At 36.5% G+C, this 22,703-nt stretch overlaps 1 protein-coding gene across 1 annotated transcript in view; it reads right to left on the bottom strand.

Annotated features, from left to right (window-relative positions):
• LOC122702002 (phospholipid-transporting ATPase ABCA3-like) overlaps nt 1-22,703 on the bottom strand; it is a 267,396-nt gene that overhangs the window by 201,948 nt on the left and 42,745 nt on the right. Inside the window, exons 5-8 of the mRNA XM_043915524.1 lie at nt 22,279-22,399; nt 14,347-14,606; nt 1,642-1,758; nt 1,209-1,326 (exon numbers count right to left, since the gene is read on the bottom strand). Coding sequence (XP_043771459.1) covers nt 1,209-1,326; nt 1,642-1,758; nt 14,347-14,606; nt 22,279-22,399 — 616 coding nt within the window. The remainder of the gene's footprint in view (nt 1-1,208; nt 1,327-1,641; nt 1,759-14,346; nt 14,607-22,278; nt 22,400-22,703) is intronic.

Below are 22,703 nucleotides of genomic sequence, written 5' to 3'. Positions count from 1 at the left end.
TATATTTTATAAAAATACATTAAAAAGGCTGATAACAAAATCATCAAAGAGAGTCATCTGGGTTACAGTGATTTGTATGGTGAAAAGTGAAAGCTAGTTGCTCAGTCGTGTCTGACTCTACGATCCCATGGACTCTAGTCTGCCCGGCTCCTCTGTCCATGGAATTCCCCAGGGAAGAGTACTGGAATGACTTGCCATTTCCTTCTCCAGGGGATCTTTTCGACTCAGGGGTATGCTTGTTTTAGGCAAGTAAGTCATTCATTGATATTTGCCTACTTTATGTTACTCTTTGGCATGTCACCTTCAAGCAACACACACCAGTATTCCTACCTGGGAAATCCCATGGACAGAGACTCCTGGCAGGCTACAGAGCATGGGGTGGCAAAGTCAGAGAACTTAGTGACTGAACCACTGCCACTATCTTCAGGCTTACTTTGACATAATTCTCTCCACCCATAGCTTTCCTGTGCTCTGTGGTAGAGGGTAGTTATTTTGCTCTATTTTGTAAGAACAAGCCAATAGCAGTGTTGCTGCTGAAAACAATAAAAATACAAATTTCTCTACCATAATACATTTGCTTCATGGTACTTGCGCCCTACATGGTTGAAAGAAGGCAATATTTTAATTGCTTAGCAGATAAAATAGATATAAAAGCCAAAAAATGGTGAAGGTTTGTTTTCTGAAAAACAAAATTTACTTATTTTTAAAATAAATAATAGAAAATGACCACAGGAGAAGCAATTCTACAAATTCCCTAACTAGGCCAGTTTGAATTTATTCAGTCACACATCCCCCTTGTAAGTGAGAACAGGGCAGAAAATTCTCATTTGTTTTTGGTATATTTGATAATGTTCCAGGTATGTGATAAATGATCCAAAGACTTCACTGAGTGAGTAAATGAATAAATAAATGTTTTCACATGACCCTATTTTAGTTTATATCCTCTTGTCACATGTGATCTTATGTTGATTTTTATTCTCTTTTCCCATGCATCCTATGCTATTAATATATTAATTTTCACTAATTTTTGCCCCTCCTCTCAAATCATTTCACGTTTATATGACATGTATGTTTTTAGACAAATTTAGAATGCAAGCAGAGGCTCTATATGAAGTGGCAACTAAAGCTTAAAAGAAACTACCATATAAAATCCTCTTTTAGTCAGTTGAAACAGTTAAAATGTTTCACGGAAGGAGTCTTGTACTCACTTTTACTGAAGAATGCGCTAATCAGAAAGCCGAAGGTTATGGTGGCCATGACAAAACACAGGAAAAAGACAAAGATGAGGGATGGGTCGCTGTTTTTGAGGACAACTATAGGTGCAATCTACAATACAATTGTGAAGCCAGTTTAGTCACACTCGAAGTGGTGTCACAGGAAAACGAGGTGAAATAAAACAGCCTTAAAACATTTCCATAACCCCAAGTGAAATGGCAAAACTTAACTAAATAACTCATTTCCCACAGAAGGGATCAATGGTTTGTGTCTGCTGATAGACTGAGCAGCTTCTGAATTCCCCAGAGGGTCAATGATAAACACATCTATTATTTTGCAACCTAAAACCCATGCAGCTCCCACCCACAATTATTTTATCCCTCTCAAAGTGTAGCTGCAGCGTGATGTATTCAAACAGATACTTGCCTTGGCACATAAAACCACGCACAGTATACAGACGATGATTGAAAACATCAGAAGGAACGTGACAAAATAAGATGCCCAGAGCATACCATTACTGAGCCCTATCATGAACTGGTACTCCTGTGGGAGAGTCAACACAGAACAAATACTGTGAAAGTGCTATTTTCAAAACACACTCACAAATATTATCCGACTTAATCCCCACAAAAACTTACATAGGTTAAATATCATCATTGCCATTCTGCAAAGAAACCCAGTCTCAGAATAGTCAAATGACCCGATCAGAATCATGTAACCTAGTGAATGACAATGCTGTGATTTCCAAACCGGAATTTTGAGTAACTTACCAGTTATGGTTCTAATCTAAAAAACAGTTAATTGGAAATTTAAAACATAAAATCTAGGATCACTTTTCTTGTTATGATGTTCTGCCTCAGGACACATTGGAAGAAAGTAAATAACTTTTAATATTATTATAGATGAGAGTAGGGAAAACTACAGCCCATGGGCCAAATCCAGTCTGCCTCATATTTTTTGTAAATAAAGTTTTGTTGACACATAGCCATGCTCATTTACTTCTGTATTGTCTGTGGCTGCTTTCCTCCTATAACCGTAGAGTTGATAGTTGTGAAATGATCTGCAGGACCTAAAATATTATACTGTCTTATACAGGAAAAGTTTGCAAATCTCTAATTTAAACCAAACCTCTCCAATTTTACAGATGAGAAAACCAGACCCAGAGAGGGTAAGTTGCCTTTACACATTTAAAAAGCAGTAAACTCCCTGTTCTGGGCTCCTCCTGTTCTATCATGCTGCTTTTCCTTATTTCAGAGGCACTTTTCCCTGGAGGAGCACAGACTGGAGACAGAGTCCCTGTTTTAATCCTGACTTGCCACTTGGCAATAAGAAGACCTTAAGCCAGCTCCTTTACCTCTCTCTGCCTCAGTGTCCTCATTTATGAATACTAAGATTTGAATAAAACTATGAGCAAGAAAGAGTTCACAGTTTTAGTAATGAGCTTCATAAACTATAATTCATCAGAAGTCAATGGATACAGACATTTGATCTTTCAAGTTTTAACAAAGGCAGATCAAAATTTAGTTACAAGATGATCATTTTAATTTAAAAAGCTATTTAACAAAGCAAAATTAGTGGTACTAGTTTCTAGAGGTGATTAAAAATAGATGTTTCCTACTGGATTTGATTGCTTTCCAATGTCCTTGCAATGAATTAAGGTACATTTTATTATGCAAAGGAACCATATAAGGAAATAAAGTATTAATTAAGAGATTGGAAAACTTTAAAATAACAGATTTACTAAGAATTGGTGACAAGATAGTCCTTTGAAGCAAGTTTCAACAAAAAATCAAAATGAGAAAGTTGACAGTGAAGTAATTCACATGACACCAAAAACTCACAGGTAGCCAAACTTTAATGTGGAGATGTGTAGTGTCCACATGCACACACTGAGAGAAAGAAAAAGAAGGAGAAAAATACACTAAATCTTAAAAGATTTTGCATCTGGGTGAGTAACTGAGGGATTTATGACAGAGAGTCATGTTTTATATGTCCATTTTGTTTTCTATTAAACACGCACTGTAATAGCCATGATATTTTAAAAGTAAAATAATTTGGAATTCAGTGCCTGTATTTTCAACCAGTAAGGAATTGAAACTGACTAAAATAGCAGCTGGGCTTCCCTGGTGACACAGCGGTAAAGAATCTGCCTGCCAGTGCAGGAGATGTGGGTTTGATCCCTGGGTTGGGAAGATCCCCTGGAGAAGGAAATGGCAATCCAATCCAGTATTCTTGCCTGGGAAATCCCATGGACAGAGGAGACTGGTGGGCTACAGTCTATGGGGTCACAAAAGAGTCAAACACAACTTAGTGACTAAAAAACAACAAAGTAGCATCTAAGGCAACAATAGCCAAGACCCTTAGATAGGAGGACACTGTCTCTGCTGCTCCCTCATACAAGACATCTAATACAAAACAAAAAGTTCAGAGAAATGCAATGCTTCCCCTTCTGACCTAGATGGGGCAAATGGGACCAGATTCACCCTCCAGCTAGAAACAACGAGAGAGAGAGAGAATGGAATAATACAGCCATAGAAAAGAAGGAACTCTTGCATTTACAACATGAATGGACTTTGAGGGTGTTATGCCTAGGGAAATGAGTCAGAGAAAGTTAAACACTGTGTGATATCACTTGCATGTGAAATCTAAGAAAAAATCTTATATTAAATATCAAGAACAGATTGGTGTTTGCCAGAGGTTTGTGGTGGGGGATGGGTGAAGGTGGTTAATAGTTACAAATTTCCAGTTACAAGATAAATATGTTTTGGGAATTAATGCATAGCACAATGATAACAGTTAACAATACAGTATTGTATATTGAAAGTTGCTAAGAAAGCAATCTCAAAAAGTTCTCACCACACACACACAAATTGTATTAATATGTGGTGAGGGATATTACCTAAATTTATTGTGGTAATCATTTCACAAGGCATGCGTATATTAAATCATTATGTTGTATACCCAAAACAAATATAAATGTTATATTACATTTCAATTAAAAATAAAAATGATTGATGTAAAGTGACAGTTAATTTTTAAGACATCTTGATTTCCAAGACCTGGCAATAAAGGACAGTAATTCCTTAGAGGAGAGAAACATTGAGATAAGCCCTACACTCACCCAGCTAGCTGCTAACTAGTTGCCTGGCTGACTGGAGTGAGAACCCAGAAATGTCCCTGACAGGAGAAGACAGGGCTGCGAATCCAGGGAGGACAAAGTTTGCACAGCCAAATAACAGGGTTAACCAGAGACAGATTTCCAGAGATCTTTGGAAGGTGCTCTTATAGACTTCTTAGTATTCACCAGCATATACGTGTGAGGAATGTCCCAGGGTCGTGAAAAGGACCATTTTAAGGATTAGAGAGAAAAATATCTAGAGCTCACATTTGCCTAGAAATATTTCTTGTTTTCCCCAAAGAATAAAACCATGTAATTTATAGGCCATAGGTAGACTATCTGTAAGGATTTTGTGTTAAATTGAGCCAGATTTAGCTGTAGACCTGCATTTCTTAACCTCAGTACTACTGAAAACATATTCAGTGCAAAATATTGTCCTAACTGCCTCATATACATTGGGATTTCTCACTTAGTGGTATTTCTATTTTGGAGTAACTCCTCATTGTACAATATAGAATGTTTAACAGAATCCTTGGCCTCAGCTTATTAGGTGCCAGTAGCAATAGTTCTCAGTGTATTAATGTCTTTAGACATTACCAAATGTCCTCTGGGAGAAAACTTGCCCCCAGAAAACTTGCTTGCTGTCCTGGAATAAATGCCTGTCTGGTTCTACCTATTAGAAATTTAAAAGCAAGACCCCAAAGAACAATATTATCTCCAGATTACTTAACTCAGTCTCAAAATAAAATTGAGGAATATAGAATACAGAAAAATCCAAGTCTCAACAAAGAAATATTTACAATGTCTGACCTCCAATTAAAAACTTACCAGGTATGACATACAGTTTCAGAGTTGGGCCTATTGTCTCTACCCTTTGTTGTTCACAATTCTATGTGAACTCCCCTTTTATGAATGGGTCATGCAACTTGTTTTAACCAACAGAATGTGGCAAGAGTGATTAAATGTCACTTATGTGATTATGTTACATAGGATTATGGCACTTGTCCCACTCTGAGGCTCTCTCCCTTGCTAAATTTGATGATGCTGTTGGCCACTTTGGAAGGACCTAAAGTTATTGAGGCAAATTATTGAGGGTAGTATCTGGCCAACAGCCGAAAAGAAACTAAAATATTCAGTCCTACAACCATAAGGAATTAAATTCTACCAACAACTACATAAGCTTAAAAGTGATTCTTCTCCTAGTTGAGGTTCAGTGAGTTTACATGTGTGTGTGCTCAGTTGTGTCCAACTCTTTGCAATCCCGTGGACTGTATAGCTCACCAGGCTCCTCTGTCCATGGAATTTTCCAGACAAGAATACTGGAGTGGGTTGCCATTTCCTTCTCCAGGGAATCTTCCCGACCCAGGGATTGAACTCACATCTCTTGCATCTTCTGCATTGGCAGGCAGATTCCTTACCACTGTGCCACTTGGAAAGCCCCAGTGAGTCTATATCCTTGGGTAATACCTTGATTGCAATCTTGCAGAAAACCCAGCTAAGCCTTCCTTGACTTCAACACACAAAAAGTGTGAAATAAAAAATGTGTGCTGTTAGAAACTATTAACTTGTGTAATACTGTTAAACAGCAATAAAAACATTAAAATCTATAAATCTAGACTAAAAAGTTTAAAATCTAACCCAAAAAGTTCCAGGAAATCCAAGCACAGGAAACATGAAAAAAACAGACCAAAGCATACCATAGTCAAATTCCTGAAAACTGGGGGGAAAAAAGAAAAAGAAGAAATCTTAAAAAGGAGATTAAAAAATGATACATTATGTACAGATGGGCAGAAACAGCCATCTTATTTGAAGCAACAAGGCAATAGGTCAGATATTAAAGTACTCAAGCAAAAACATTACCTTAGAATTCTTAACAAACTTAAGTATCTTTCAAAAATGATAGCAAAATAAAGACCTTGCCAAACATGCAAAAACTGAAATAATAAATCAACAGAGGAACAGCATTACCAAAAATAAAAAAGGAAATCCATCAGGCAGAAGGAATATATAAGAAGATATAGGATGAATCTGGACCTGCTCAAGGGAAAAACAAGACAAGAAATGAGAATGACATATTTGTTGTTCAGTAGCTAAGTTGTGTCCAACTCTTTGTGACCCCATGAACTGCAGCACAACAGGTTTCCCTCTCCTTCACTGTTTCCTGGAGTTTTCTCAAACTCATGTCCATTGAGTCAGTGATGCCAACCAACCATCTCATCCTCTGTTGCTCCTGACTCCTCCTGCGCTCAATCTTTCACACTATCAGGATATTTTCAAATGAGTTTTCTCTTTGCATCAGGAGGCCAAACTATTGGAGCTTCAGCTTCAGTATCAGTCCTTCCAATGAATATTCAGGGTTGATTTCCTTTAGGAACAGCTGGTTTGATAGTCCAAGAGTCTTCTCCAACATCACAGTTCGAAAGCATCAGTTCTTCAGTGCTCAGCCATATTTATGGTCCAACTCTCACATTTGTACACGACTACTGGAAAAACCATAGCTTAGACTATACAGACCTTTGTTGGTAAAGTGATGTCTCTGCTTTTCAATATACTATCTAGGTTTGTTATAGCTTTCCTTGCAAGGAGCAAGTGTATTTTAATTTCATGGCTGCAGTCACTGCTTGTAGTGATTTTAGAGTCCAAGAAAATTAAATCTGCCACTGTTTCCACTTTTTCCCCATCTATTTGCCATGAAGTGATGGGACTGGATGCCATGATCTTAGTTTTGTGAATCTTGAGTTTTAAGCCAGCTGTTTCACTCTCCTCTCTCATCCTCAACAAGAGACTCTAGTTCCTCTTCACATTTTGCCTGTAGAGGGGTATTATCTGTATATTTTTCTGGAGAAGGAAATGGCAACCCACTCCAGTATTCTTGCCTGGAGAACCCCATGGACAGAGGAGCCTGGCAGACCATGGTCCATGGGGTCGCAGAGAGTCGGACATGACTGAGGTGACTAAGCCACACATCTGCATATTTGAGATTGTTATTTCTTCTGGCAATCTTGGTTCCTGCTTGTGATTCATCCAGCAGAGCATTTTACATGATGTACTCTGCATGTAAGTTACATAAGCAGGGTGACAACATACAGCCTTGACATACTTCTTTCCCAATTTTGAAGAAAGTATAAAACCTTTTTCCTTACTCTTTAAATCTTAACATCTTTTACCTTACTATTCAAATATCTTTAGACATGTAATTATTTTTTTTAACCAAAAATCCTAGCAATATATTGTGAAGAAGCAAAATATATAACAAAATGGCAAATGTGAATAATATAAACCCAAACCAACCGTGAAAATTACACTACTTATTACCAGAGAATTACAACTAATAAGAAACCAAAGTTAAATTGAATAAATAGTAATCATACTTGTGTGCAATCTCAAAAACAACAGAATGATCTCTGTTTGTTTCCAAGGAAAACCATGTAATATCACAGTAATCCAAGTCTATGACCCAACCATTAATGATGAAGAAGAAGTTGAATGGTTTTATGAAGACGTACAAGAACTTCTAGAACTAACATCTAAAAAGATGTCCTTTTAATTATAGGGGACTGGAATGCAAAAGTAGGCCATCAAGAAATACCTGGAGTAACAGGCAAGCTTGGCCTTAGAGTACAAAATGAAGCAAGGCAAAGGCTAACAGAATTTTCCCAAGAAAATGCACTGGTCATAGCAAATACCTTCTTCCAACAACACAAGAGGTGACTCTATACATGGACATCACCAGATGGTCAATACCAAAATCAAATTGATTATATTTTTTGTAGCTGAAGATGATGATCTTTACAGTTAGTAAAAACAAGACCAAGAGCTGACTTGTTTGTCAGATCATTAACTCCTTATTGCAAAATGCAGACTTAAATTGAAGAACATAGAGAAAACCACCAGGCCTGTCAGGTATGACCTAAATCAAATTGCTTGTGATTATACAGTGAAAGTAACAAATAGATTCAAGGGATTAGATTTGATAGAGTGCCTGAAGAACTATGGATGGAGGTTCATAACATTATACAGGATGCAGTGATCAAAATCATCCCCAAGAAAAACAAATGTAAAAAGGCAAAATGGTTGTCCAAGGAGGCCTTACAAAGAAATGAAAAAAGAATTGAAAGACAAAGGAGAAAAGGAAAGATATAACCATCTGAATGAAGAGTTCCAAAGAATAGCAAGGAGAGATAAGAAAGCCTTTTTAAGTGAACAATGCAAAGAAATAGAGGAAAACAATAGAATGGGAATGACTAGAGAGCTCTTAAAGAATATTAGAGATACCAAGGGAACATTTCATGCAAAGAGATGCACTATAAAGGACAGAAACTGTATGGGCCTAAGAGAAGCAGAAGATAATAAAATAGGTGTTAAGATTATATAGAATAACTATACAAAAGAGATACTAATGACCCAGATAACCACGATGGTATGATCACTCAACTAGAACCAAACATCCTGGAGTGTGAAGTCAAGTGGGCCTGAAGAAGCATCACTGTCAACAAAGCTAGTGGAGGTGATGAAATTCCACCTGAGCTATTTCAAATCCTGAAAGATGATGCTGTTAAAGTGCTGCTCAATATGCCAGCAAATTTGGAAAACTCAGCAGTACCCACAGGACTGGAAAAGGTCATTTTTTATTTCAATACCAAATAAAGGAAATGTCAAAGAATGTTCAAATTACTGCACAACTGCACTCATTTCACATGGTAGCAAAGTATTGTTCAAAATTCTTCCAGCTACTTCAACAGTATATGAGCCCAGAACATCCAGATGTACAAGCTGGATTTAAAAAGGCAAAGGAACCAGAGATCAAATTGCAAACATCCACTGGATCATAGAAAAAGGAAGAGAATTCCAGAAGAACATCTACTACACTAAAGTCCTTGATTGTGTCGATCACAACAAACTGTGGAAAATTCTTAAAAGAGGTGAGAATACCAGACCACCTGACCTGATTCCTGAGAAACCTCTATGCAGGTCAAGAGGCAACAGTTGGAATCAGACAAGGAACAACAGACTGGTTCCAAATTGGGAAAGGAGTACGTCAAGACTATATATTGTCAGCCAGCTTATTTAATTTATATGCAGAGTACATCATGAGAATAGGCAGGCTGGATGAAGCACAAGCTGGAATCAAGATTGTGGGGAGAAATATCAATAACTTCAGATATGCAGATGACACCACCCTTATGGCAGAAAGCAAAGAGGGAATAAAGAGCCTTATGATGAAAGTGAAAGAAGAGAGTGAAAGAGCTTGCTTAAAACTCAACATTCAAAATGAAGATCATGACATCCTGTCCCATCACTTCATAGCAAATAAATGGGGAAGCAATGAAACAGTGACAGACTTTTTTCTCTTGGGCTCCAAAATCACTGTGGACAGTGCCTGCAGCCATAAAATTAAAAGGCACTTGCTCCTTGGAAAAAAAGCTATGACAAACCTGGACAGCATATTAAAAAGCAGAGACATTACTCTGCTGACCAAGTTGTGTATAGTCAAAGCTATGGTTTTTCCAGTAATCATGTACAGATGTGAGAGCTGGACAATAAAAAAGGCTTAGGGCCAAAAAATTGATGCTTTTGAACTGTGGTGTTGGAAAAGACACTTCAGAGTTCCTTGCACAGTAAGGAGATCGAACCAGTCAATCCTAAAGGAAAGCAACTGTGAATATTCACTGAAAGGACTAATGCTGGAGCTGAAGCTCCAATGCTCTGGCCACCTGATGGGAAAAACTGACTCATTGGAAAAGACCCTGATGCTGGGAGAAATTGAAGGCATAAGGAGAAGTGGATGGCAGAGGACAAGATGGTTGGATGGCATCACCGATTCAATGGCTATGTGTTTGAGCAAACTCTGGGAGATGATGAAGGACAGGGAAGCCTGGCATATTGCAGTCTATTGCGTCACAAACAGTCAGACACAATTGATCAACTGAACAACAACAACAAAATTTTTAAACAAGTTGGAAGAGATAACCATTAGAAATCCACACGCACCTAACAAAAAGTACTTCAGCCTGGAAGGACCGAAAAATACAGCCTAAGCAAAGCTTACATGCTAAGACTTTATCAGGAGGTTCATTCATAGAACAGCAAGAACGAGAAAATTAAGATGTGACTGAGAGAAAACAAATTGAATGTAATGTGAGCACACTGGCCACAGGCTGATAAAAAGAAATGTATTCAAATGCTATTATTCCATTAAGTCAAATGGAAGCATCAAGCCTTAAGATGGTCCACTGTAGGGAGAAAGACAAAGAGATTTATGTCAACTCTTTACTACCTCTTCACTCCATGGTCAAAGTTCAGTAGGCTGGTTGACAACTTCCCTGAGTTTCTGAGTTCGGTGACCTGAAGATTCCATGAAGCCACTGTGGATGAAAGATCCCTCACTCCATGACACAAGCTCTTTCTTTGAGCCCAGAAATGAATAGAACTAGCTCCCAATGCAGGAATAATATTTGCCATTCCAAACCCTGTTCCTTAGAAGGGAGTTTAAAACAACCAGCACCAGCAATGTTATTCATAGAAGACAACGTGATGGCAATGGTGGACAGGCTCTCCATGAAGAAATAAGTCAAGTCATGCAAAACAGGTAAAAATAAGCAAATCCCATGTACTGGGTCCCCTACACGTAACATCAACATGTATAAAGCTAAAACTGACAATTAAAAGGAAAAATTAGACAACTCAACTTAGAGGGGTGGGAATGGGTGGGAGGTTGGAGGGAGATTCAAGAGGGAGGGGACATATGTACACCTATGGTTAATTTATGTTGATGTAAGACAGAAAACAAGCCAATATTGTAAACCAATCATCAATTAAAAATACATAAATATTTTAAAAAATCAATAAACATAAAGGTAGATATGTAATATACTTCTCACAATAACTGATAACAACTAATAGATAAAACATGAATATGAACAATGTAAATAACAAAATTGATGTAACATGTACAGAAAACTGCACCCTTTTAATGCTCAGCACACATTGTTTTTCAGTGCACATGTGATAACAGAACATTTGTTAAAATTGGCTATATTCTAGTCCATAAAGCATGTTTCAAGAAAATTTTAAAAAACTGAAATAAAAGACTGGCACCTAGTATGTTGTTGTGTTTTTTAAACACATTAAAAACCATTCTGTTCTATTAAGTTCACAATTGTGAGCTTCAAAATCTGCTGAATGATCCTTGATCAAATACAGATTACAAACATTCAAGAAACATTTTCATCCTTCTCATATAATGGTCTGAGAATTGTATTTTCTCTGGCTTCCAAAACAGAGGTTAATGATTTAGTAAATGTGGATGTACGTTAATTGTATGTCCTCTTTAGAGAAAGAGTACCTATACCCTACACTGATATCTGTGAACATTTGTTTATTTCAACCACATCAACTAGTAGTGATGACTTCTATTGCTGTTATGAAGATACATAAGGATCTTAATGAACTGCTAACTTTTGATCCTTAAAAAAAAAAAAAAAAAACTTGTAACACTGTTTTAAATTTATAATGGTCCTTGAAGTTTTATAAATGTCCTATGGGTCAAAGAAAAAATTAGCAAAAAAATTAGAAACTATTATGAAATATACGATAAAGAAAACATTGTATTTCAACTTACAGGTCATAACAAAAGTTGATTTGACTTAAATTCGGAGGCTTATATGCAAAGATTAGGAAAAAAGAAGGTGTAAAGAACAAGGAAGAGAATGTGGGGATACTCAGCCAGCAAAGACTGGCCACAGAATGCAGGAATCATAAAGGAAAAGACTTTATTACATTAAAATTCAGAACTTTTATAAGTGAAAGACACATTAAAGCAAGTTACAGGTTGGGAGAACATACTTGCAATACATACATCACACAAAGAACTTGTATCCAAAATATATAAAGAATCAATGAAAATCAATGAGACAAGACACACAGCCCAACAGAAAAGTGGGGAAAAGACTTTTGAATACACACTTCACAAAAGAGAATATCCATGTAGCCAAAAAGGATGTGAAAAGGGGTTCAACATCATTGGTTGACAAAGAAAATTAAATTAAAACCACAATGAGTTTACCACTATTTCCAGAATGATTGAAAGTTTAAAAGGCTAATGCCACCAGTTGTTGGCATACTTACGGAACAAGAGGAACTCTCTTCAACTATTGATAAGAGAATGAATTGGCACGAACTTTAGAAAAAAATTTCACTTTATTTAACAAGGTTGAAAATATGTATACTTTATACTCTACCAATCTTAATCTTAGGTATATATCCAACAGAAAAATGTGTACATCTTCACCAAAATACATCCTTCAATAAAAAATAAATAAATTTAAAATTAAAAAAGAATAAAAGGGAATATTTCACTATTTCACTATTGCTAATATATTAGCACATATCTGTTTTGTTTTCCTCTGATACACATGCTTTTTGCAAAAATGGGATGATTCCTGCATCGTTTCAGGATATGCTCTTTTTCATTTAACATTATATTGGGGGCCTCTCAACTGTTATTGAATAAACCTACAGCTTCATTAAAAAAAATATTCACATTGGCTTACTATAATCGGCCAATACTTGAACAACTAAATACTCATCAGCAACAGTGACAAATTGTGGTATAGTCATAAATGAAATGAAATGAACAACAATGAAAATGGCCAAATTGCATCTATACAGAAAATATCAATAGCTCCCACTGAAACAAAAGAATTGCTATTGTATGATTCTATTTAAATAAAGTTTTTAAACCAGGCAACACTCATATATGATTTTAGAATTTAAATAGTAACTATTTTTAGAGAAGAGAGATGTAGTTATTTAGATGGGATGCCAAGGAATGCCCAGATTACAGGCAATATTCTATTTCTTGGCTGGAACAGTAGTTGTGTATTCATGTTTCAAACATCTGTACACATTGGTATGTATTTATTTTAATTCAAGTTTTTTAATGAAAAATTAAATAACAAATAATTTAAACTACATGATCAACATTTGTGTAATAGGTCCTGGAGACACAGAGAGAAAATTAGTAAGCTGAAGTTTAAAGTTGAAAATAGATTTCAAGGAGATTATTCACTAAGTAGGAAAAAAGAGAAAAATATGTGGTAGTCAGAGACATGGCTAGATGATGAAAAATTAACAAGAGCTTGAAAGACAAAATGACATTTCCAAAAATGGAGAGAAAGGAACAGAATATATGCTGGCTGACATATGCTGCACACAGGGAACAAAGGGAATGGAAAGATAGCTAAGTGTTGATAGCTACATAATATTCCCTATGTACTAACAATTAAGATCTCTTTAATTATCACACAACTCTATGTGGTAAGAGTATTTTACCTCCATTTTGCAAATGAGGCCCAGAGAAGTTAAGAAAGTTACCCCAAAGTTATAGGGGTAGGAAATGGCAGTACTCAGGTGCTACACATACTATACTATACTGATAAGACTTAGGTTTCAAGCCTGGGTGATTTAGAGGGTAATACATGGCAATCCACTCCAGTATACTTGCCTGGAGAATCCCATGGACAGAGCAGCATGGTGGGCTACAGTACAGGATCACAAATCAATGGATAGATGGATAAATTAATGGCTTTCTCTCTGACCTTAGAGCCACTGCTCTTTATAATATGATCTTGATTTGACCTGATATTAAAAAGATTCTCAAATCTTGGAATTGAAGTACATATTAGGGTCATATAATTTATAAGCTTATTATGATTAGTTCTTTTTTGTTCATTTTATTCCAAAGAAGATTCAAGACATTTAATATATGACTTCTCTTCACAGCATTTTTATCAAATAGTCAATAAAATTACAAGCCAGATCAAGAATTTAGATTAAAGAAAAACACCAGCAAATTGACAAATAACATAGTATATAAATTCTATGCCCAATCTATATTTGTATATTGCTATTGTGTTATAATCATTCACTAGTAACAAATGTATAGACATAGTCTAATTCTGTGCATAAGTCTGTTCCACAAACCCAAAATGAAACAAAGAAAGTGAATTTACCTTCAGTCTGGTTTCCTTTTCCATAACAATGGTCCTGATAAGAGTAAATTCAGTTAGAGAAAATATAAGTAAAACTTCTAAAGGGAAGAGAGATATAAAAGAGAGAAAAAAATCATCTTTATAATAAGCAGGGTATGGAAATCTGGTAACAAAAATGGTGACATTTTCAAATAGCATTTCCGCAGCTCTGCCATTATGGTACACAATGATGGCCTTATCCAAGGCATGCTGCACAAGAAGGAATCCGTCTTTGTAGTACGCTAAGTGAAAAAACAAAGATTGCCAAGTTCAGTATATTAGGAAACAGCAAGGCAAACACAGAAGGCAATTGAGGTAATTCTAACTTTTAAACTCATAAAACAAAGCAAATTCACAAAACTTTTAATAGTTTGGAATATAAAGAGATAATAAATAGCATGGAATTGCATTACTACCTTCCCCAAACTAAAATACTTGCATCCAAATGTTATAGTTGGTTTATGAAATATTATCAGTCAAAAGAAATGAGAATTCAAGGAAATACCAGATATACTTTTCTATACTGGACACATGCATAGAAATGAAACTTAAAACAAGATATGACATAACTCCATTTACAATAGCATTGAAAAGAATAAAATACATAGGAAGAAACTTAACCAAAGAGGTAAATTACTTGTACACTGAAAACTACAAAGCATTCCTGAAATTAATAAAGAAGACACAAATAAATTAAAAGACATGAACTGGAAGACAATATTCATACTAATCAAAAGTTATCTACAGATTCAATATAATCTCTATCAAAACCCCAAATGCATTTTTTGTAGAAATAGACAAAAATCCTAAAATCCATATGAAATTGCAAAAGATTCTGAGTAGCCAAAATAATCCTGAACAAGAAAAACACTTGTTATTCTAAGCTGGAGGACTCACATGTCCTGATTTTAAAATATATTAGGAAGTTACAGTAATCAAAAGACTATGGTACTGGCATAAAGACAGACATAGAGACAAATGGAAAACAACAGATGATCCAGAAATAAACTCTCATATATGGTCAAATGATCTTTGCTAAGGGTATTGGGCAAAAAAATACAGTCTCTTCAAAAGAAACGGTGTTGGATAAACTGGAAGTCCACATGCAAAAGAATGAATTTGGATCCTTACCTTATACCATAATCAAAAATAAAATGAAAATGGATTGAATATCTAAACACAAGACCTGACATTGTAAAACTCTTAGAAGAAAACAATGGGCAAATCATTCATGATGTTGGATTTGGTGATGATTTCTCAGACATGACATCAAAAGCACATGGGACAAGCAAAAATAAACAAAGTAGACTACATCACACTTAAAACTGTTTCCACAGCAAAGGAAACAATCAACAGAATGAAAAGACAACCAATGAAATGGGAGAAAATATTTATAAACCATAAAATTTATAAAGGGCTAATATTCAGAATATATAAAGAACTGGTAAAACTCAACAACAACTAAACAACCATATTAAAAAATATGAATGACCTGAACAGACATTTCTTTAAAAAAAAATATACAAGGGGACAAAAAGCAAATGAAAAAAATAATCAAATTCACTAGTCATCAGGGAAATGCATATCAAAACTACAAGATGCCACCTCACACCTGTCAGGATGGCCACTACCAAAACAGAGAAACTAACAAATTTTGGTGAAGATGTAAGGAAATTGAAATCCTTGTGAACTACTGGTGGAAATATAAAATGGTGCACTTGCAATGGAAAACAGGATGGAGGTTTCTCATAATATTACAAGTAATTGCCATAAAATCCAATAATTACATTTTTTGGAATAAAGAGTTGAAAATAGGATCTCAATTAAATATCTGCACAGACATATTCATTGCAGCTTTATTCACAATAGCCAAGAGATGAAAGCAACCTAAATGTTCTTTGATAGATGAACAGATAAACCAACTGTGGTGTGTGTGTGTGTGTGTGTGTGTGTGTGTGTGTGTGTGTGTGTGTGTGTATACACCAATGCCAAAGAGGCTGAAGTTGAATGGTTCTATGATGACCTACAAGACCTTCTAGAACTGACACCAAAAAAAGATGTCCTTTTCATCATAGGAGACTGGAATGCAAAAGTAGGAAGTCAAGAGATACCTGGAGTAACAGGCAAATTTGGCCTCAGAGTACAAAATGAAGCACGGCAAAGGCTAACAGAGTTTTGCCAAGAGAATGTACTGATAATAGCAAAAATCCTCTTCCAACAACACAAGAGACAACTCTACACATGGAGATTACCAGACAGTCAACACCTCAATCAGATTAATTATATTCTTTGCAGCCACAGATGGAGAAGTTCTATAGAGTCAGCAAAAGCAAGACCGGGAGCGGACTGTGGCTCAGATCATGAAATTCTTATTGCAAAATTCAGATGTAAATTGAATAACAGAGGGAAAACCACTAGACCATTAGGGTATGACCTAAATCAAATCCCTTACGATTATACAGTGGAAGTGACAAATAGATTCAAGGGATTAGATCTGATAGACAGAGTGCCTAAAGAACTATGGATGGATATTGTACAGGAGGTGGTGGCGTAATACCATCCCCAGGAAAAAGAAATGCAAAAAGGCAAAATGGTTGTCTGAGGAGGCCTTAAAAATAGCTGAGAAAAAAGAGAAGTGAAAGGCAAAGGAGAAAAGGAAAGACAATCCCATCTGAATGCAAAGTTCCAAAGAATAGCAAGGAGAGATAAGAAAACCTTCCTGAGTGATCAGTGCAAAGAAACAGAGGAAAACAATAGAAAGGGAAAGACTAGAGATCTCTTCAAGAAAATTAGAGACACCAAGGAAACATTTCATGCAAAGATGGGCACAATAAAGGACAGAAAAGGTATAGACACAAAAGAAGCAGAAGATATTAAGAAAAGGTGGCAAGAATACACAGAAGAAAACTATACAAAAAAGATCTTGACCCATATAAGCACAATGGTGTGATCACTTACCTAGAGTCAGACATCCTGGTTTGTGAAGTCAAGTGGGCCTTAGGAAGCATCACTACAAACAAAGCTAGTGCAGGTGACGGAATTCCAGTTGAGCTATTTCAAATTCTAAAAGATGATGCTGTGAAAGTGCTGCACTCAATATGCCAGCAAATTTGGAAAACTCAGCAGGGGCCACAGGACTAGAAAAGGTCAATTTTCATTCCAATCCCAAAGAAAGGAAATGCATAAGAATGTTCAAACTACCGCACAATTGCACCCATCTCACACGCCAACAAAGTAATGCTTAAAATTCTCCAAGTCAGGCTTCAACAGTAGGTGAACTATGAACTTCCAAAAGTTCAAGCTGGATTTAGAAAAGACAGAGAAACCAGAGATCAAATTGCCAACATCTGTTGGGTCATCGAAAAAGCAAGAGAGTTCCAGAAAAAATATCTAATTCTGCTTTATTGACTATGCCAAAGCCTTTGACTATGTGGATCACAACAAACTGTGGAAAATTCTTCAAGAGATGGGAATACCAGACCACTTGACCTGCCTCCAGAGGAATCTGTATTCAGTCAAGAAGCATTAGCTAGAACAGTACATGAAACAATAAACTGGTTCCAAATTGGAAAAGGAGTATGTCAAGGCTGTATATTGTCACCAGACTTTTTTAGCTTCTATACAGAGTGAATCATGCAAAATGCCAGGCTGGATGAAGCAAAGCTGGAATCAAGATTGCCAGGAGAAATATTAATAATCTCAGATATGCAGATGATACCACCCTTATGGCAGAAAGCAAAGAGGAACTAAAGAGCCTCTTGATGAAAGTGAAAGAGGCGAATGAAAAAGCTGGCTTAAAACCCAGCATTGAAAAGACTAAGATCATGGCATCTGAACTCACTTCATGGCAAATAGGTGGGGAAACAATGGAAACAATGACAGACTTTATTTTATTTTCTCGGGCTCCAAATTCACTGCAGATGGCAACAACAGCCATGAAATTAAAAGATGCTTGCTCCTTGGAAGAAAAGCTGTGACCAAACTAGACAGCATATTAAAAAGCAGAGACGTTACTTTGCCAACAAAGGTCTAGCTAGTCAAAGCTATGGTTTTCCCAGTAGTCATGTATGGATGTCAGAGTTGGACTATAAAGAAAGCTGAGTGCTGAAGAACTGATGCTATTGAACTGTGGTGTTGGAGAAGACTCTTGAGAGTTCCTTGGACTGCAAGGAGATCAAGCCAGTCAATCCTAAAGGAAATCAGTCCTGAATATTCGTTGGAAGGACTGATGCTGAAGCTGAAGCCCCAATATTTTGGCCACTTGATGGGAAGAACTGATTCATTTGAAAGACCCTGATGTTGGGAAAGACTGAAGGCAGGAGGAGAAGGAGATGATGGAGGATGAGATGGTTGAATGACATCACTGACTTTCTGGACATGAGTTTGAGCAAGCTCCAGGAGTTGGTGATGGACAGGGAAGTCTGGCATACTGCAGCCCATGGGGTCACAAAGAGTCAGACACGACTGAGCAACTGAACTGAAATGACCTATAATGCAATATTATTCAGCCTTGAAAAAGAAGAAAATTCTGGTATATGCTACAAGATGGATAAATCTTGAGGACATTATGCACAAAAAGACAATTAATGTGTGATGTCACTTAAATGAAGTATCTAGAGTAGTCAAACTCATAGAAACATAAAATAGAATGGTGGTCTCCAAGGGCTGGAAGGAGGGGAAAATGAGTTGTTGTTGTTTAATTGGTGCAGGGTTTTAGTTTTGCAAGATTACATAGTTCTGGAGATCTGCTACACAATAATATACCTTTGTTGTGCACTTAAGAAAATGGATCTCATGTTTAAGTATTCTTATTATAATTTTTGTAAATATCACTTTCAAATTTCACTGAACTAATTCTGATCATCTCTTCTACCACTTAGCTGATTTAACTGGTCCAGGTCCTAATAATTAATACCATAGATTTTTACTGTTGATGGGGATTTAAAAGGTCACTTACTCCAAATACTCATTTTGCACCTTAAGAAACTTGGTCCAGAGTGTTTAAGATCATAAAGGTACTGACTAACAGAGTCTGAGAAAGAAACATCAAATCACTTGACTCCCAGTCACTATACTATAATGTCATTTACAAGGAGAGTATCTCTTCATACCAGTTTTTAATATTAACTTGCTATGCAGTATCATTCAATAGGTGAAATCTGTCTAATTTTTATTTCTTTATAGTAGGTTTTTTAAGGAAAGCCTCCCTTGAGGAATAGCATATATATATATTTTTTCAGTTAAAATGTTTATATTGTTTTAACAGACACTATACTGATTAAATATTGCATTAGTAGTTTCAGTCACATTTTCTTTTTTTTTTTGTGAATGTCTACAGTATCTTTATTTTTTTTTTTTTCTCAGTGGGTTTTGTCATACATTGATATGAATCAGCCATAGATTTACACATATTCCCCATCCCGATCCCCCTCCCACCTCCCTCTCCACCCGATTCCTTAAAAAACTGGAAATAGAACTGCCATATGACCCAGCAGTCCCACTTCTGGGCATACACACTGAAGAAACCAGATCTGAAAGAGAAACATGCACCCCAATGTTCATCGCAGCACTGTTTATATATTTAAATGTTTTTATGGGACCAAAGCTTCTTTTTGGTTTTAAACTACTATTTTTCCACTAAGATCATGCATTTTTCAATTAACTTACTCTCACAACTATACTTAGGATGCAGCACACTAATTTTAAAAGAGGCCACTTTTGATTAGAGAAATACACAATGTTTTTGATAAAAATGACCAGACACTACACAATCCCACCACTCTAACTTTCTTTATTTTCAGACAGCCATTCTAATTTTTATACAGACCATTATACATTTTCATAATTCTATCCATATGGCTCTGTGTTTATCAGGTTTGATAATGATTAGTTTTCATCACTACACAGTAGTCTGTCAAACTGATACATCATCATGTTCTTGATAATAGTAAACTACACATAGCTTTTGTCTTCTGCTGAATAATTTAGTAAAGACAAATTCTCAGGATTGTTAGTTAATTCAAGTCCTCTATTGTTTGTTTGTTTGTTTTTTGGGAGGTGGGGGCTTCCCTGGTGGCTCAGATGGTAAAGCATCTGCCTGCAGTGCAGGAGACCCGGGTTCCATTCCTGGGTTGGGAAGATCCCCTGGAGAAGGAAATGGCAACCCACTCCAGTACTCTTGCCTGGAAAATTCCATGGACTGAGGAGCCTGTAGGCTACAGTCCATGGGGTCACAAAGAGTCGGACACTACTGAGTGACTTCACTTTCACTTTCTATTGTTTTTTATCCCTAAAGTTAACCTATGTAATTTGTAATGTAAAAGTTCAGGAAATTATCAAAGGTGATACAAAGATACTTTTCAAGTGTATCAGTTCAGTTCAGTTGCTCAGTCATGTCTGACTCTTTGCGACCCCATGGACTGCAGCACGCCAGGCCTTCCTGTCCATCCCCAGCTCCCGGAGTTCACTCAAACTCATGTCCATTGAGTTGGTTATGCCATCCAACCATCTCATCCTCTGTCCTCCCCTTCTCTTTCCGCCTTCAATCTTTCCCAGCATCAGGGTCTTTTCAAATGAGTCAGTTCTTCCCATCAGGTGGCCAAAGTATTGGAGCTTAAGCTTCAGCATCAGTCTTTCCAATGAATATTCAGGACTAATCTCCTTTAGGATGGACTGGTTGAATCTCCTTGCAGTCCAAGGAACTCTCAAGAGTCTTCTCCAACATTACAGTTCAAAAGCATCAATTCTTTGACACTCAGCTTTCTTTATAGTCCAACTCTCACATCCATACATGACCACTGGAAAAACCATAGCTTCGACTAGATGGACCTTTGTTGGCAAAGTAATGTCTCTGCTTTTTAATATGCTATCTAGCTTTGTCATAACTTTCCTTCCAAGGAGTAAGCGTCTTTCAATTTCATGACTGCAATCACCATCTGCAGTGATTTTTGGAGCCCAAGAAAATAAAGTCTGTCACTGTTTTTCACTTTTTCCCCATCTATTTGCCATGAAATGATGGGACTAGATGCCATGGTCTTAGTTTTCTGAATGTTGAGCTTTAAGCCAACTTTTTCACTCTCCTCTTTCACTTTCATCAAGAGGCTCTTTAGTTCTTCTTCACTTTCTGCCATAAGAGTGGTGTCATCTGTGTATCTGAGGTTATTGATATTTCTCCCAGCAATCTTGATTCCAGCTTGTGCTTCTTCCAGCCCAGTGTTTCCAATGATGTACTCTGCATATAAGTTAAATGAGCACAGTGACAATATACAGCCTTGATGTACTCCTTTCCCTATTTGGAACCAGTCTGTTGTTCCATGTCCAGTTCTAGCTGTTGCTTCCTGACCTGCATACAGGTTTCTCAAGAGGCAGGTAAGGTGGTCTGGTATTCTTATCTCTTGAAGAATTTTCCAGAGTTTGTTGTGATCCACACAGTCAAAGGCTTTGGCATAGTCAATAAAGTAAAAGTAGATGTTTTTCTGGAACTCTCTTGCTTTTTCAATGATCCAACGGATGTTGGCAATTTGACCTCTGGTTCCTCTACCTTTTCTAAATTCAACTTGAATTTCTGGAAGTTCACAGTTCACATACTGTTGAAGGCTGGCTTGGAGAATTTTAAGCATTATTTTACTAGCGTGTGACATGAGTGCAATTGTGCGGGAGTTTGAGCATTCTTTAGCATTGCCTTTGTTTGGGATTGGAATGAAAACTGACCTTTTCCAGTCCTATGGCCACTGTTGAGTTTTCCAAACATAAGGTTTTTTATATGTTTGTTTTATCATAAAAACTAAATTTTAAAAACTTACTGTCACAATTCACAAAGAAACACATTTCTCACATGTTGAAAAAAAAAATGTTAAATGACTGCCAGATTGCACAACCAAAATAATAATTAAATGTGCTTAAGGATATGCTCACCAGGATTTCCTCCTTGTGGGGAGATCGGGTTCCTGGGTCCTGAAGAGGGAGGTATTGGAAAGAGAAGTTCTGTAAACCATGGAGTGTTTTTTTCAGAACGGAAACGCAGACGATATTTTACCTAGAATGAACAATAACAGAAAACAAATATTTTCAGTCAATAAACATCAAAAGGCAAATACTAGCCATGAAAGGTACATAAAATACAAAGTTAAAAGTTGTGTTTTGAGGACAAGTGAGCAACTCGGAATTCTAAATGAGGAGGAATGACAGTATCACTGTCAACAGGGAACAGGTAGCAGGACTCACATCCTATAACCACAGTCATAATTTAAAATTGACTAAATTTATATGTTTCCTCTTTCATCTCCATGGCATTTTGCCTTTGAGTTTCAAAGACACAGTAGTGGTACCTTCTTTGATCA

The sequence above is a fragment of the Cervus elaphus genome, chromosome 10 (assembly GCF_910594005.1).
Source record: "Cervus elaphus chromosome 10, mCerEla1.1, whole genome shotgun sequence".
Classification (NCBI taxonomy): Eukaryota; Metazoa; Chordata; class Mammalia; order Artiodactyla; family Cervidae; genus Cervus; species Cervus elaphus.
Note: the sequence above shows the minus strand (reverse complement) of the source record. Positions and strands in the feature narration are given on the sequence as shown.